The sequence below is a fragment of the Cuculus canorus genome, chromosome 7 (genome assembly GCF_017976375.1).
Source record: "Cuculus canorus isolate bCucCan1 chromosome 7, bCucCan1.pri, whole genome shotgun sequence".
In the NCBI taxonomy this organism is placed as follows: Eukaryota; Metazoa; Chordata; class Aves; order Cuculiformes; family Cuculidae; genus Cuculus; species Cuculus canorus.
Window position 1 is genome coordinate 28,210,060 of NC_071407.1, and position 15,806 is coordinate 28,225,865.

The following is a 15,806-nucleotide window of genomic DNA, read 5'->3' on the forward strand; positions in this document are numbered from 1 at the left end:
TTTCAGTTCATTATACTATTTTGGGGCACACAGTTCAGTGATAATACAAGCATATCTTCCCCAAGCTTAAGGGATATTTTCCTTGATGCCGTGATTCATTTTTGTAGTAGTTATCCTAATACATGTATTTTATTTTTTTTTTTAAACCAGAGCATTATTGTGCGTGACATCATTGTCTTGTCCACAAGCAGTGGTATAAGAACATAATGAACATATTTTTACTACTTTTGATCTAACTCATAAGTATGTTGCCACATGTCTGGGTTCTTACAAATGACTCCTACCAGGGTGATGGAATTCAGCAATTCTCTTGTCCAGTGTACAAAGAACACCCAAAATATTCTTTCCTGAGCACAGTTAGTATCAAATAACAAAAGAAACCTTGCAGTTCCATGACTGTTTTTCAGCCCAGCCTTAGTCCTCAAACATTTCTTCCCTCTGCATTTTTTCCTATGCAAACTTGCCATTGTGCAAATATTTTCTGTCTTTCAGCCATTCTATCCACTATTTTCTTCTGCTTCTCTCAGAAGCACCACTTCAACAAGATCCTCCTCAGGATGTAGAATGAGTGCTTGGCACGTCAGAATTCACCACACCCCTTGCTCTGCAAGGGACTGTCCCATTTCCTCTCTCCTCCTCCTCCTCTTCTCTACCTTGTACTGTTTAGAAGTCTAAATGATGGTGTCTTATTTCATTTGGATAGTTTACAGTGTGATTAGATGAAAGGGAAGAGTGGTTGTTATGCCCACCAATTTCAAAGCTGAACGCAACCCACAGCAAAAGCAGAATGTCAAGATTTTCTCCTTCACAAGTTTTATCTGCCATTATACATATAACAAGTGAGCTCCTGAAAAAAACTCACCTTGTTTGCAGTTCCGGTTTTCAAATCATTACACCAAAAGTTTTGCAACAGTTTTGCAACAGTTTGTCCATCATAACATGCATTTGAAATTCAGCTCAGTTCTTCCGTCTTGATGCATTTGTGTTAGAACGTAAATTCAGCTGTTTAGCTGATCCACTACAGTATCAGTCACACAGCCTATGCAGCAGAGCAGCTGTGTGTGGTACATCACAGGTGTGGCTCATGGGCTGGACTGGGACCAGGTTTTAATACTTGCAGGATTATTTTTGCCCTATCACTACTGGAATTGTCCCATTAAAAGGCATCGAGTCACAATTCAGTGCTTACACCTCTTGATGTGGCAAGCAGGAAAGGACTGAAACTATACTGCACTTAAAAACTGAACATAATGCGTGTCCTGAAAACCGTTACAAACTCGGGTTTAAGCTATTTTATCCTTCTGTTTTGACTGAAGTGAAAGGCAATTTGTTATAGATTTAAAAGAATTAAGACTTCAATACCTTGAATAGAAGAAAACAGTGAAGTTACTTAATTGCTGTAAAGATCTCCAAACTCTTAACCACAACACATAGTGAAATATATTTAAAAAGAAACAAAAAAGGTAAGACCGTATGTGGACGTGGACCTGTGTGGAGACAGATTTGAAAGGGACAAACACATACAAGTAAAATAAATGCAAATATACTGGAATACCTTTTAAAACTGTTATCTTGTATCCTGTTCATAACAGTATATTTTATGTTATTAAAATGTTAGAGGCTTGATCACCCTCCTGTAGGGTAGAATATATTAATTAAAAGAAAAAGGAATTGGAATAAATACAAATGAAGTAGATACGGAAGTTAAAAATTAGGATGATCTGGTTACATTCAGTATATGCAGTTGGTAACTAATTCTCTACTCAGTTTTTTTAGAAAGAATTCAGACTAACTTGACTGTTTTTAGTTTAACCACTACAGATTTTAAATAATTTTATTTAGATATTAAAATAAAATAACATCACTTATTTTTCCTCAAGATTGACTCCTTCCTAGATTTTTCAATCTGGAAGAGTGCAGAAGAACTTTAAGAACTGATAAATGCGAATGCTGATTTATGAAACAGATCATCTATTATAACAGCTGCATTACTACATATGCTACAGAGCTTTTTGTTGTTAGTTTGTTTTTTTCTAATACAGGTGTTCTGTACACTTGATCTTTACAGTATTTTGCATTTTAAGGAAAACCAAAGGAAATGGATGTTCTCAAACATCTCCATATTTGTGGTAACAAACATAAAATGTGCCATGTGAGTATGTTACATGGATGAAAACACACATGTCTCTTCTCAGCTGATTGTCACTCATGAAAAGGAACACAGATCAGTAGAGGTTAGGAGGATAATATGGTTAACAATCATAATGAGAAAACACAGCAACAAACACACTCTTAACATTTAAAAAATAAATGCAGATGATACTTCTTCCTCTCTGTAATGTTCTGAGACTCTGTCCAGATAACAACCGAGTGGATTATTAAAGTAGTACTTAGTCTCCTTTATGTAATGCACGAAGCTATTTTGGTTACAAATCTTCAAACAGATTTCTTGTAAGGAATTGAAAAATGTAGGGAACAAAAATAAAAATTAATAGGCAAAAATTATCTCTTATTGTAACATTTGTAGAAAAAAAAAAGCCCAGGAGAAGGTGTTTAGAGAAAGATGTAACACAGAAGAGTTTCATACTTGCATGTGTGTAAAAATAGAGCGAATAATATCAGGTGCTGTTTCTTTGCAGAAGGTGCTTAGTGACTGTTGTCTTTATGTTGTAGGTGAGATCCTTACAAGTGCCACTTAAAACTCAGAACCCACATGAACGAGAAGTTGCTGGAATTTGTAGAACTTGGACATTTGCCTTTCAGGCACTGGGCATTTCTGTCCGAAGGAGTTAGAGGTTATTACCAAACCATTCCAAAGCTCCAAGCCAGGTCAGTTATGCAGTTACACATCACAGTGTACCTTCGATTACTGGATGAAGTAAGAGGGATTTTCTGGCCAGGAGGGATGAAAATGGCCTCCCTCTGACTTGTACCTGCTCCAAACCTCTCAGAGCCCTTGGAGGCCACTGGCTTAGCACTGTCAGTGTTGGCATCCATGGTGCCTGATTTAGGAGGATGCCAAGTACTGGAGGTCACATACTGTGGCGCATGCGCAGTAGCCATAGGCCTGGGTAACAAAGATTACAAAGGGATTGTAAATTAGGTATTTATTACCATGTCACCCATTTCCTCGTTAACATCAGGTTCTTAAGGAGAGACAGAATTCCAGGCATAGAAGTAGCTGGTTGTTTTATTAAAAAAAACGGCATTCTACTTTTTAGTTTTCAGAGATACATGTGCTTACTGTCTGCCATACAAAATAAAGCAGCATTGTAGAATGCTGATACCTGGCCCTCACAGACAGCAGTTATTTATATGCAGTAAAGCCTTCAGAGAAGAAAAGAACGTGCTGAACCTCACAACTGAAAAATCAAGTTAACTCTCAGTTTAATAATGAAGACTATTCATCTGTCTTTCCTTTTTTCCTCAAAAAAAATATTTATTTCTGTAAATACTCAGTGTCTTCTTCGTGTATCCCCAAATTCCTTTTCCTATAGGAGATAACCATGCTATTGCAGATGAGGCCAGGACAAATCATAGAATGGTTTGGGTTAGAAGGGACCTTAAAGGCCTTCCAGTTCCAACCCCTGGAACTGGCAGGGACACCTCTCACTGGATCAGGCTGCTGATAAACTAAGAAACTATCAAGACTATCACCACTTAAGATCAGAAAAGGGTTTAATAATTCAAAAAGGAACCTTGTGTTAAATCTGGAAACCATATTGCTAGGAGTATCAAAATAAGACACATAGAGCTGTGATGACAGTGGTGGTGGAGAGAAGCTGTAGTATAACAAACCATGCAACATTAAGGCAATATGGTATGACACTAGCACCAGGCATAAAGCAGTAATTGTTCCTGGTATAATATAATAAAACAATTTTAAAAAAAGATATTTCAATGGAGCAGCTGCACAGTCCTGTAGATGATTTCACACGAATAAAACTGCTCATGAAATGCTAATGTGTGTTACTTGTTTTTTCAATTTAATTTAAATATACAGCTGCTATATTGCAGTCAAGGCATTTACGTCATTCTTTTTGACATAATTAACTTAAAAACAAAAATTTTCCCTACTGTACCAAGTTCCATTTGTTCTTGCCTCATTAGTAATGATAATGCTTGCGCTTGGATTTTAACTCTGTGCAACCCTTGTTCTTTGTACTGTGAGCAGCCTTATGAAAAAACAAAAATAAAAAGTGGTTGCACACTGCTTAGGCAGGAATCAACAAGACAGAGGACAGCAGCGAGACCGAGCTCTTTTCATGACAAACTAGTAAGAGGCATTTTTTTCGCTCCAATTAAACCATTGGTCAGAGTTACTGAGGAAGTACCTGTGTTTCATTACTTGCATGTTTTAATATACGAACTACAAGAAAACAATAATTTTTTTATATGTAAGTGCAAAATGTGCTGAGATTCTTTGGGAGAAAACTTCTGAGATTAAAGAACTTACAAAGATACTATCCCATCGAGGATCGATCAAGATATTCAAGAACATGGTATATAAGTGTTCTTAAAATAAAAAAAAATAAAAATTTATTTATATTTTAAAAACACCTTGAACAATCTTGACAAAGTTTAAAATGGAATTGTTCTTAAAACTCAATCGCAAACTGATAATGCTTTGTTTTAAGAACATTTGATAAAAGCTTCTTATTTTTCAGGTTTATAAGTTCTGACAGACATGATCCTTGCCAGTCCCACCACAGAGCTTTTTGAAGTCTACATTAGAAAAAAACGCCTAACAAACCCACTTAGCTGAAACCTCTACATTCATCATCTGCTCAAACAGTGTACAAATTTTGTGGCTTTGAGGCAAGAATAATATGGGAAAAGTGAACTCTGAGTAGGAGGTAAGACAAACACATAGAGCAAACATTACCTGTTTTCTGATGCTGCAGCAACATTTTCCTTGTCTCTGTGAAAGGAGGGGATACAGTATGAATAAAATAAATGCAATTGCCAGTGATGGCAGAAAAAAAACCCAAACCAAACCAGAAAAAGCAAGGACAAAGAAGATGGGTTGGGGAGAAATGTTTGGTTGCAAAAAGCATCCTAGAGTGGTTGCTCATAAATATAGTTGTGAGAAACCTCTTCAGCTCTCCCAAGTGACACCCACTAAACATATAAGTTTACTGTATGCTGCTTCTCAGTTGCAAACGACTTTGTTTCAATGTTGAAGTAAAATGAAAAAAAATTAAAAGTTACAAATTAGACATTGTATGTACGTACGTATATAATTTCAGGCATAGTTTTAGCTTTAGTAAGTTCCTCCTTAAAAGAGTTAAGACTATTCCAGCAGAACGTATTCTGATGCCAACTACAAGTGGTAAAAAAAAAAAAATCAGATTTGGGTGGTCCTCAAGTATCAATATTTTGAAGTGATGAGCAGCAAAATGGTGAACAAAGACTCATCAAGATAGATTCTATATGTCTGGCATCCCTTACAAATTCTCTGTCCTACCTAAGTAGGTACTAGTTTTCTCTGTCTAAGTCTGATTAGAATTCTGCAAGTGAAATCACTCCTTCACTGAGGTGAGGAGTAACTCGGCCTCAACTTCAGTGATAAAGAATTAGGCAGTTATTCTGTAAATACACATACATGCTTAAAAAAATAACTGATCCATTTAAGTGCAAGCAATTGTGTACCTGTAATAAGTTAAGATATAGGTATTTTCATAATACCCTGCCCCTGATGGTGTTCAAGGCCAGGCTGGATGAAGCTTGGAGCAACCTGAGTAAATGGAACATGTCCCTGCCGTGGCAGAAGGTTGGAACTGGATGAACTTTAAGGTCTCTGCCAACCTAAACCATTCCATGATTCCATAAAGGATATAATCCTTTAGACTTAGACTCCTAAATTTGAAATACAATAAAGTCATTGAGATAGTCTTGATATTTAGCAATTTAGTGGGTGGTTATATCCTTTCCTATTGAAGGAATTTTGCTGGAATTACAACACGTTTAATGTCGAAATATGCCAAATAAGAACTTTTTTCTTAACTGGGATCTAAAACTTTTTACCCAACTGAACCTTCTTTCTGAAGAAGTTCCTTTGAAAAAAAGGAATACATGTATTTACCTATGTGGATTTGTTGGGCTCCAGTCATTATCTCGTGTTATATTAGAGTGGCTAATCTTAATTTTCCACATTATTGGTATTATTTCATATATTTCTCTGTTTATGTATGTACACATAGGTACAGATATACAGTCACATACTCTTTCCTTAGTTTAGCTCCTGTAAAATTACAAAAAAACAGTCTAGTTTACATCAGCAAAAGTTTGGACAAAGGTGTTCTCTAGCAATTGTTAAAACATCTAACTAAAATGTAACCCCAAAAATACATGAATTGAATTTCAAATTCATGTTTGATTTTTCAAATGCAGAAGTAGATCTCAAATGATCCTCAGATGTGGCTGCCTGACTTTTATTATGGTCAGAATGGAAGAACCTCTCTTGAAAGGAAATAGCCCAATAACCACTCTAAAGCAATGAGAAACCAAACACTATATTGATGGTAATCAAGCCATAAGTTCACTGGAATGTCAGGTATAGGAAAGCCACGATGAAACCAAGTAGAGGAGGATGGATTAGAAGCTGTGCCTGTGTGCGGGGGCAGTGTTAGTACACCAAGAGCCATAATCATGCGAAAATGTTAAATGCTGTCACAGCCTGAAAGGAATAAAGCATTGTTTATTGCCAGTGTTACCAAGTACTCTATGAGAAATTATAGTCAAGACCACAAGCAGGCAGCCAGGTCACGCAGAAGCAGCGCTAGGCCTCTGTTGTTACTATTAATCTGATCCAAACTTTTCTGTCCCACTTGTGGTGGCTCTACTGAAGAATACTGAAAAACCTCACTTGGCTTTGAGATCAGGATTTCACAAAAGCTTTTCCCATAAGTGTACAAGTACAGGATAATGTTGAGTGATGATGGCAGGGGAGTTGTGATGGTTAAAAGAGAGAGAGAAGTATAGTAAAAATACTTCCACAGAATAAAGCAAAGGAAAAGGCAGAAAGTAAAGGGAAAGACGAGTTCAAAGGCATACAATACTGCTCCCCAGTTTTGATTCCAAGAATTCTTTCTCTTACAAGTCAACAGGAATAATTCCCGTTTGGCTAATAGCAAGAAAGGCTCAAGATTAGCTCTATCTCTTATTGGCAATACTTGCATTTGGAGGAACAGACTATTGGGTTCCCAGCCTTTACAATCAAATACTTTTTTGGCTGACTAAATATAGAATTAATGTTAATTCCAAGTCAAATACATACCTGGGGCAGGCTCAGTGAAGCCAATATTTGCGTAATATAAAAGAACTTGGCTCAGAATATTATCAGCAGTTTATATCTCAGTGGCTACACAGGCTGCTGAGATAACTGACAGTAGCGGATAGTAGTTTTGAGCTTTCTGGGCAAGATTTAATATTAATTTCTTCATGTCTGCAGCCCTTTCAGTCCCCAGCTGAAATGGCTTTTGAGAAGGGCCTTAGTCAACAACTGGTCCAAGAGAGCAGTGCAACTCCCACAGATTTTATTAAATATTAGACACATATCTCAAACAAGATTTATTTATGCAATATACTGTCTTCTCTACTACACAGTATATTATACAACCTAAATTATTAAATGTGTCCTTACAGAAACACGCTACACTATATGGTCATAAAGCCCAAGTAAATGAAATTATAGGAAGAGTGTCTTTCCTTCCCACACAGTAGCAAGAACTGTAATACTTGGAGTAATTAAATGTAAAATTCATTTGCAAGCCAAGCTTGTGTCTGCTACTGGATCCTAAAAAGAGCCTGAAGGAATTTCAGAGAGTTTCCAGTACAAGGGGCTCTTGAATCTGAACTGTATGTAGCGGTGATTGGAACGTTTTCCCATTCCACTTTATTTTTGGAAACCAAATATAAAAGATTCCCAAACAAACACGTACATGTAACAGGTGACCTGAGATGTGGAGCTTGTGCACCTTCCAGCTACCTTCTCCTTAGGGAATAACAGAGCTAGACTCTCTCTCTCTTCAATACTCTGTTCTACTAAAAGGTTGTAGAGACAGAACCATTTGATCTGTAATGAAGATCTGATGACATAAAGAACGGGAGGCATCCATACAGTCCTTCAATTCCTCTGTCTTTCAGTACTAAAGCAATAAGGGAACATTATAATTGTGAGTTTTTTCTCCGTTTTCTCGTGGAGCAAGACTATTTTTCTCATTTTACAAACGAGGAACTAAAATTAATAGAATTGCTTATGGTCAAAAAAGAAGGTCCATAGCAGGGCAAAGAACTGAAATAAGCTCTCCTGAATCCCAACTGAGTATTTAAAATATCAGCTCACCCTCTTCAGTAAGAGATTGTGGATTGTTTTATAGATATCACTATTCTGTTTATCAGTATTTTCCTGTATTGATCACCCAATAGTCTTCTTTAGAACCTGATAGATATACACTGGCCTTTTTTTCAAAGGGGAAATAAAGACTTGCAGATTATTAGAGTCTATATTTATTAAAATTAAAAAGCCTGGGTTTTTTAATAGCATGTTGTGGATTTGCAGAATTTATCCTTGTTAGACTTGTAATAGCTGTCATACTAACGTACTTATATTTACATAAACATATTTCCCAAGAAATAAAATTTCCTTTTAAGAAGCAGAAGTCACAAAATACTTTTAAAAAAATTCTTATTGAGTGTCTGAGAGTAAAGTTGTGTCCAAGCTTTCACATAAATGCCTTCTAAACATTTTTGTCTCAAATGCATGAGATACTGACACTGTTGGAGACTGGACTCTGAGCTGGATTCTCTGCTGTGTTGATCCACTGAGCCTATTTCTACCTTTCTGTGGTTGCAGCTGAGAATTTTTCTATGGTCAGATGAATATAAAACTATTGAGATTGTTTATCTTTTTTTGCCCCCAAGCTATATATATATTTTTTTTTTTTATCTTAAAAAGACACTACAAGACATACACAGAAATCATAGGCAGTTAACTGGAGAGGACAGAAGACAACTATCATGCTGTTTTAGTCAAAACTTTAGTTTGGGATCAGGAAAAACGGGAGAAGAGCTAGATATCTCTCTTTTTCAGCCACTGTCGTTAAGAATGTGAGCAGCCCACGCTGAAATGATTGCAGTATGTCGTACTAGTGTGTCTGCTTTCCAAAACAGGGAAATACATTTCTCCCAGAAGGTGTCCTGGTTTTTGCAGACAGCGCCACAGAATAAGAAAAGCATTATCATATATTCAGTGAAAGAACAAAACCAACCAGCAACTCATTCTCAACAGGTAGAGAACTCAATCAAAGCAGCTCACTAAAGTCAAAGCAAATACTTTCTATGGATGCGTTTTAGTGGCATCTACTGGTAATGCTGTTACATTTAGCACTCAAATAACAAATGCAGCTGGAAATACAGCAGCATTAGTGTTGGTGAAAGTTAACTCTTTACCAAGATTTATGTAGTGATATTTGCCATGCAATATATATTCCAGTTTATCTTACTAGTAAATGCACCACTTTAATAAGAACAAAGACCACATAATTCTGAGTGTGTTTAACAATTTGAGCTGGGAGATATTTCAGATAATTATTCCCTATCTTGGCCTTCAGCGTGCAACTGGATTTAACTGAATGGATCCCTCTAGCTTCTTATAGCTGTGCTGGCGCAGTGCAGGTACCCTGAGCACAGGATCAGGGCTTCCAGCTTGTATCTGTGACCATTCTAGATACAGCCAATGCGCGACAAGCTGAGTTATTGTACACCAGGAAATTCCCTTTTCACTGAAGCGTTCTTTCATATCATGACTTCACTTTTCCCTGGGAAGCTGGTAGAAGAACCAGAACCCACAGGTCTCAATTTCAGCTGAGAATTCTTTAGAGCTACTTTTTAATTAGTGTGCACTGATAAGAAAATTCATACTTTCTCTACATGTTAGTACCCAAAGTTTGAAGTTGCATCTGAAATGGAGTGATGCATCTTTTCTATTCAGTTTCTGAACCAAATAAGTAACTGGAATGAATTAGAGCAATTGTCCGTCTTTCAGAATGTGGATTACATTTTATTTCATAAAGGCTCCTAAGGATTTTCTTACTTTCCCTCCTGCTTATTTGTAATCAGATAACGTTCTGAGTCAACTACAGCAAAAGCTTACATGGAAATGAACTACAAGGAAGTTATTAGTATTTAGGGTAATTTTGCTGACATTAATGTAATTTAGAAGCAGAATGAAAGGAAGCCGTGCCAGTGCTATGCTATCAGCTGGTTCTCCAGCTCACCCTAAACAAAGCTCTGTGAACCAGTCTGATGATATTCAGAACACAATCGAGTAGGTCTGGGCCAGACATGCTCGTTGGAAAGCCTGCTCCATGCAACAACTGCCTCTTCTTTGTGGGGCTGAAGGCAATGGTAGGGAGTAGCCAGAGAGGAAGGTAGCATTAGGCACTGGTTACCCATCTACATGAGTGCAAGAATGCATATGAGAATCTTAAAGGTCGCACAATAGGGATGAAAGTGATGTTAATTTCTGCCCATGCGAAAACTAAGTGCTAGATGGGAACATGCATAAGACTGAGATGGTAAAGATGAGACGTTAAATACGGGTCAGTACACACAGCCACACTCAGAATTGACTCTGGAGCTTTAACAAGCTCTGTTAGCTTATGCACTACTTTCTCTGTGAACTATTTTGAGAAAAGCTTAGTGGTATTTGCTAATTTCATTTGGAGGCCTTGCTCTTTCAATTTTAAGTGAGTGCATTCAAGTTGATACACCATGCCTTACAGCCACCATCTTTGATCAATTGGTTCTACAAAGATCTGACTTGAAAAGAAGAAATTAATGATCTCTAAATTATTTTTTTTTTCACAGAACTTCCAGGAGTATTTTGGAGAAGACAAATATCATATTTGATCAATTCTCCATTCGTATTTCAATCAGAATTCCATAGAGATTGAGTTACTTCACTCCTACGTTTTATGTCACTATTTAGGTGCTAAAAGGTAAGTGGGGATCAGAATATATTGAACAGATGTGCTTATTATCCTTTATTGCAGTTATGTTCCTTAAATGAAAGGGCTACCCTATAGGAGTCTGCTTTATTCATGGGCTGTTGTGGAAAAATAAGATACCTTTCAAAAGTATTTAGCCAATCCAATTAGTGATTAGATAGGAAGTTTTTGGCAATTGGGCAGGTCATCATCGCTCGTTTCTGGAAAATGAAGTATGAGGATTGAGCTGTCTTGTCTTATCTTGGTGTTGTCAGATGGCTTTGGTAAGCAGTGATAGAACAAAGAAAGCTATTATGCTTGAGAGTAAGTTTTAGTCAATTCATTTTTTTGTGTATATTGCAGAAAGCTGTTGATTAAAGGCTAACTGATTAAAGAAAGGAATTATCTGGTGCTACCATGGACCACACCGGGACTCTATCTTTTTAACTTTGCGAACTAAAACTTGTGCAAGTATTGATGCATTTTCTGATAGTCCCAGTCACCAAAACTCACAAAGAAGCCACAAAATCAACTTAGTCCCTGTGAGAACCTGAGTGCATAAGTGGAAAAAATGGTGTCCCCTCATCTGCCCCTGAGGGTGGCTCCAGAGAGCTCTGGAATACACAAGTGCTAGCCTTTTCAAAAGTGATAAAGTCGTCCCTAAAATACTTGTTCCTTGTTACTCCACTCAGTTGTGCTTAACAAGAGAGAAACCACAACGAAAAGTATGCTTCCTCTATATTTATTACATAGCAGAAACTTACTGTCCTTCCCATGCAGGCAGGCGTCAAAAAAGGAAGCAAGGGAAAGAGCCAAAGAACCTTCCTCCTTTTGCAATTTCTTCATGCATGAAAGGAAGAGAGTTCAAGTTCTCATGCCTGCTTTCCTAAAGCCACACTATAACCACGTTTCATCAGCACACACTTCATGCGGTCAATATTCCTGCAGCAAACTAGGCACTATAGGAGGTGAGGAGGAAGTTATTTGAGTAGAAGGCAAGGCAGCAGTATTCAGGGAACAGGTTAGTTTAGATCAAACGGTCTTATATCACAGCAGAAAATGAGCATTTCCCTGTGTCATAACCAGACAAGCAGATTTACCTGGAAGGCCTTTTGGTTTTGATTTCTTACTGGCATCAGCTTTGCTGTATCTTCATTAAATGCTTATAGCCCTATGCTTTACTGGCAACATTGGGGAGGGCACGGGTTAATATCACTATCAGCATCCTGCATTTACTTTATTTTTGGCATAGAGGCTATTTAGAAGACAGTATTGTCACCAACTATAGTCCTCTGCTCAGCAGAACAGTCAGAGCAAAATACATTCAGTATGGGACAGATATACTCCTTATCACTAGTCTTACACTAAAGTATTACAGGACTCATTGAGTCTCCAATCAACAAGCTATTATAAGCCTCACTGTTATTAACCAAGACTAAATTTCCTAGGCAAAACAGCAGACTTCTGAAAATGGGCAAGAAGCCCTGCAAGATGGGGTTGGTCAATCAGCAGCAACATACAGTGAGATATGCCTGGATATATTAAAAACAGAGCATAACCAGGCCAGAGGAGCTTTTGCTAGGACAAAGCAAGTGGTTTCCAAAAGCTATCTTATCAGGCCTAAGTCTGTTACAGTCTGTAGCAATGAGATGTAGTAGAATGACAAATCCAATTCAATTCCTCCACCTTACAGGAAAAGTCTGTCTCCTACTCAGGAGGAAAAACCAAGGCCTCTTGAGAGTTATATAAAGAAAGATCTGTAACATTCATTTTCTGGGCTTAAAAATTGCCATGACAACAGAAAGGCAGATTTTGAGGAGTAAGAGTCAAGGAGTTACTAGTCTAGATATAAGTAAGAAACTTGATAGAAAGATTTAATTGACAGTTTGGTAAACAAAGCCCATCACTGAGTGGTTTTTTGAGAGGGACAGGACTAAGCAGTAGAAAAATGCAGTAGTAAAACCCTTTGCCTTATTGACAGCAGCTTCAGAAAACGTTATCAATGCAAAAGTTCCACAAGTTACCAACTACTGAAGATTTTTTCTATATTTTTTTTCTGTAATTATATAAAGACTTTAAACGCTACAAGCTTCGAGAGTGTTTAGATTCCATTTTGTATCCTCCAGGAAGAAGGATTACAGCTATTTTTCTATCCAATTACATGGTTTACATGCAAGGAATTTTTATCATTAAATCCACTGAAGCAGAGCTAAGGAGAAGGGGGTCCTTAATTACATCTGCATTACTTTCATATCTGAATAAACTACGCTTTTCTGATTATTAAAAAATATCTTTAAAAATAACATTAAGCATAAACGTTGAGATACAACCTAGACATTTTCTTTTCCATTATTGTACATGCACAAGGACTGTTTGAAACAAATAGTATCTATATTATATTCATAAAACATCGAGGATACACAATTCCTAAGTTAGTGAAAATGCTGCATTATTACATATGCAGAAAACTTGGTTGAAAATTAGGACTGGAAGATTTTTTTTACTTGGGTACATTTGATGCTTATGAAAACTCTTAATTACCTAGTGACATTTTAAATTCTATCAAAATTTCCTATATATAAATAAAATTCACCTACTCGGAATCAAAGTTTGATCTTAGCAACATTTGGGAGTAGTTAAAATGTTGCTCTTATTTCATGCAGTTATGCTGGTTTTCTGCAGGCACTGATAAGATGCTACAATCAGAATCTGTGTTCCCTCAAGGAAAATATAAATGAATGTTGTGTATTGAGTGGCATGCTTATGAACTGCAATAAGACAGGAGAAGTGCATTTTAAGAGGAACTAGTGCTCATGTACTCTTAATTAATACTAAAAGACTTTTTGTTTGAATTATGATAGTTAGATTTCTTTTCCTTTAAGCACTCCAGTATTTGGTTGATCCAAAAATAATCCCCCATTAATGGTAGCTTTTCCTTCATTCTATGGCACAGAAAAACAATGGGAGTTTGAATGAACTTTGTTCTTGCATGGACAGCTGATACAAATTCCGTATGTTTGGAAGCAGCAAGAGTTTCAATCTTTGATCAGAATCGCTGCTACCAGATACAGGTACCCAATTTGCAGTTTAGAGGTGAATAATAAAAAAAGAAAAAACAAACCCCACATTCTAGAGGGCTGCAGCAGAGTCAGCCTTCCATCAAGAGGCCAGTGTTTTACGACCAGAAACTTGTGCATCAGTCAACGCTAAGACTCCTAACACAGGTTTGTGCAGGCCAACATCAACTGGTTCTATGGAATCCACAGTTCAATTTAGTCATAATTTTTGTTTCATTTAATGGTCAGAGCATAAACTGGAAAGGGAAGTGACTGTTCTTGGTGTCCATCAAACAAATATTTGTGGGACTTTGGTATAGGTTTGCTGTATCTCGACTGGGATGGCTTAAAAGCAAAGCATTGGTGTAATGCCGAAACAAAAAGATCCCACTCTAATCACCAGCAACGTTCCAGGTGCCTTTGCTATGAGCATCAATTAACACATTACCAGAGACAGCACATTATGCAAATGGAAGTGATAAACAATAATATCAATAGGCTGTCATCTAACATTATTAATGATGCTTTGTTTTCACCTAATACAATATTCTTTAATTTCTGTTGTTATTCTTTCAACTGCTTTGTCAGGCTTACTCTAATTCAGAGAACTTAAAGGTCAGCAAGAATTACAGGTAATGGGGGAAAGCTTTTTGACTGATTTTTTTATTGTGGAAAGAAAAGTTCTTTCAATAATCACTTGAAGCAGCTATTGTTTTAAAGCAGAGTAAAGGACTGTGTAAAACAGGCACATATTTTTTAGTTTTAAAAGCTTTTATTTCAGATAAAGCATACTGCTATATACAGAAAAAATGTAATGCAAAAGCAATACAGAATGGGCAACATTTTCCTTAAAACTTTGAAGATGCTTTTCAAACCTCAGTGCACCAGCAGCACTATGTATTCTTCTCATTCCTAAATCACTTCTAGCAAAAGGCCATTCCCTCCCAGATCCTGAGCAGCCCCAGCTATCTCTAGCTTCCTTATAATGACAAGTTCAGGTTTCCAACGGAAAACTTACAGCAATGGTTTCAGCAAATGACTTCTACCAGTAAAATATATTGAAGAAATACAACTACACAGTGCTAATATCTCATTTCGAACAGCATCATTCAACTATGCAACCTAAGGATGTTGTACATTTACCAAAGTCTATAACAGGCTCAGTCTGTTTTCCTTTTCATCTTTCTTTCTCCTCTATAATTATCTTTACAGCAATAAAACTCAGTAAAAGTCTCATTCATCTTCCTCCTAAAGAAGTGCTGTCAATAACTTCCCTCTTATTTTCTTCTAGAGCCAAAGTCGAGTGTACAATAATGATATTTTCCTGTATACTGAAGTTACATCTGAAACAGTAAAGGACAAAGCTAATCTACTCTATAATGAAGAACTCGAACCAGGTTATATCACTATTTTTACTGTTGGTGGCAGTGAGTGGATACCATGCTAACAACAGAAATCTGCAGAAGGCAGGTGCTCAGAGAAAGCCCTAGCGGTAAGTCTTTCCTGTGTGTGTGATGCTCTTAGGATCTAACTCAGGACAGCAGTTAACTTTTTACTGTAATTCTCTGTCTCATGTATTTGCCTGCTGAATGTGGGCTTTTAACTTTTAACATTAAGGAGTTGCGCTGAAAGGCCATGATGCCAGTTGCGCAATTTGGCAAAGCGTGGGCTGTTACGTTCCGTTTCAAACCTTTCCCTGTGGCATGAAGAAAGAGAGAGAGAAAGACAGAGACAGAGAGAGAGACACACACAGAGAAGA

The 15,806-nt window shown here is 37.1% G+C and overlaps 1 protein-coding gene across 18 annotated transcripts in view; it reads right to left on the reverse strand.

Moving 5' to 3' along the window:
- LDB3 (LIM domain binding 3) overlaps positions 1 to 15,806 on the reverse strand; it is a 130,903-nt gene that overhangs the window by 33,577 nt on the left and 81,520 nt on the right. For 12 of the 18 annotated variants that reach the window (XM_054071315.1, XM_054071313.1, XM_054071324.1 and 9 more), the window contains 2 exons: positions 4,886 to 4,921; positions 2,861 to 3,067 (listed from right to left, as the gene is read on the reverse strand). In XM_054071315.1, the coding sequence (XP_053927290.1) occupies positions 2,861 to 3,067; positions 4,886 to 4,921 (243 nt within the window). Of the gene's footprint in view, positions 1 to 2,860; positions 3,068 to 4,885; positions 4,922 to 14,818; positions 15,744 to 15,806 lie in introns of those variants that run through there. The other 6 variants (XM_054071326.1, XM_054071328.1, XM_054071327.1 and 3 more) reach the window with 3 other exon arrangements.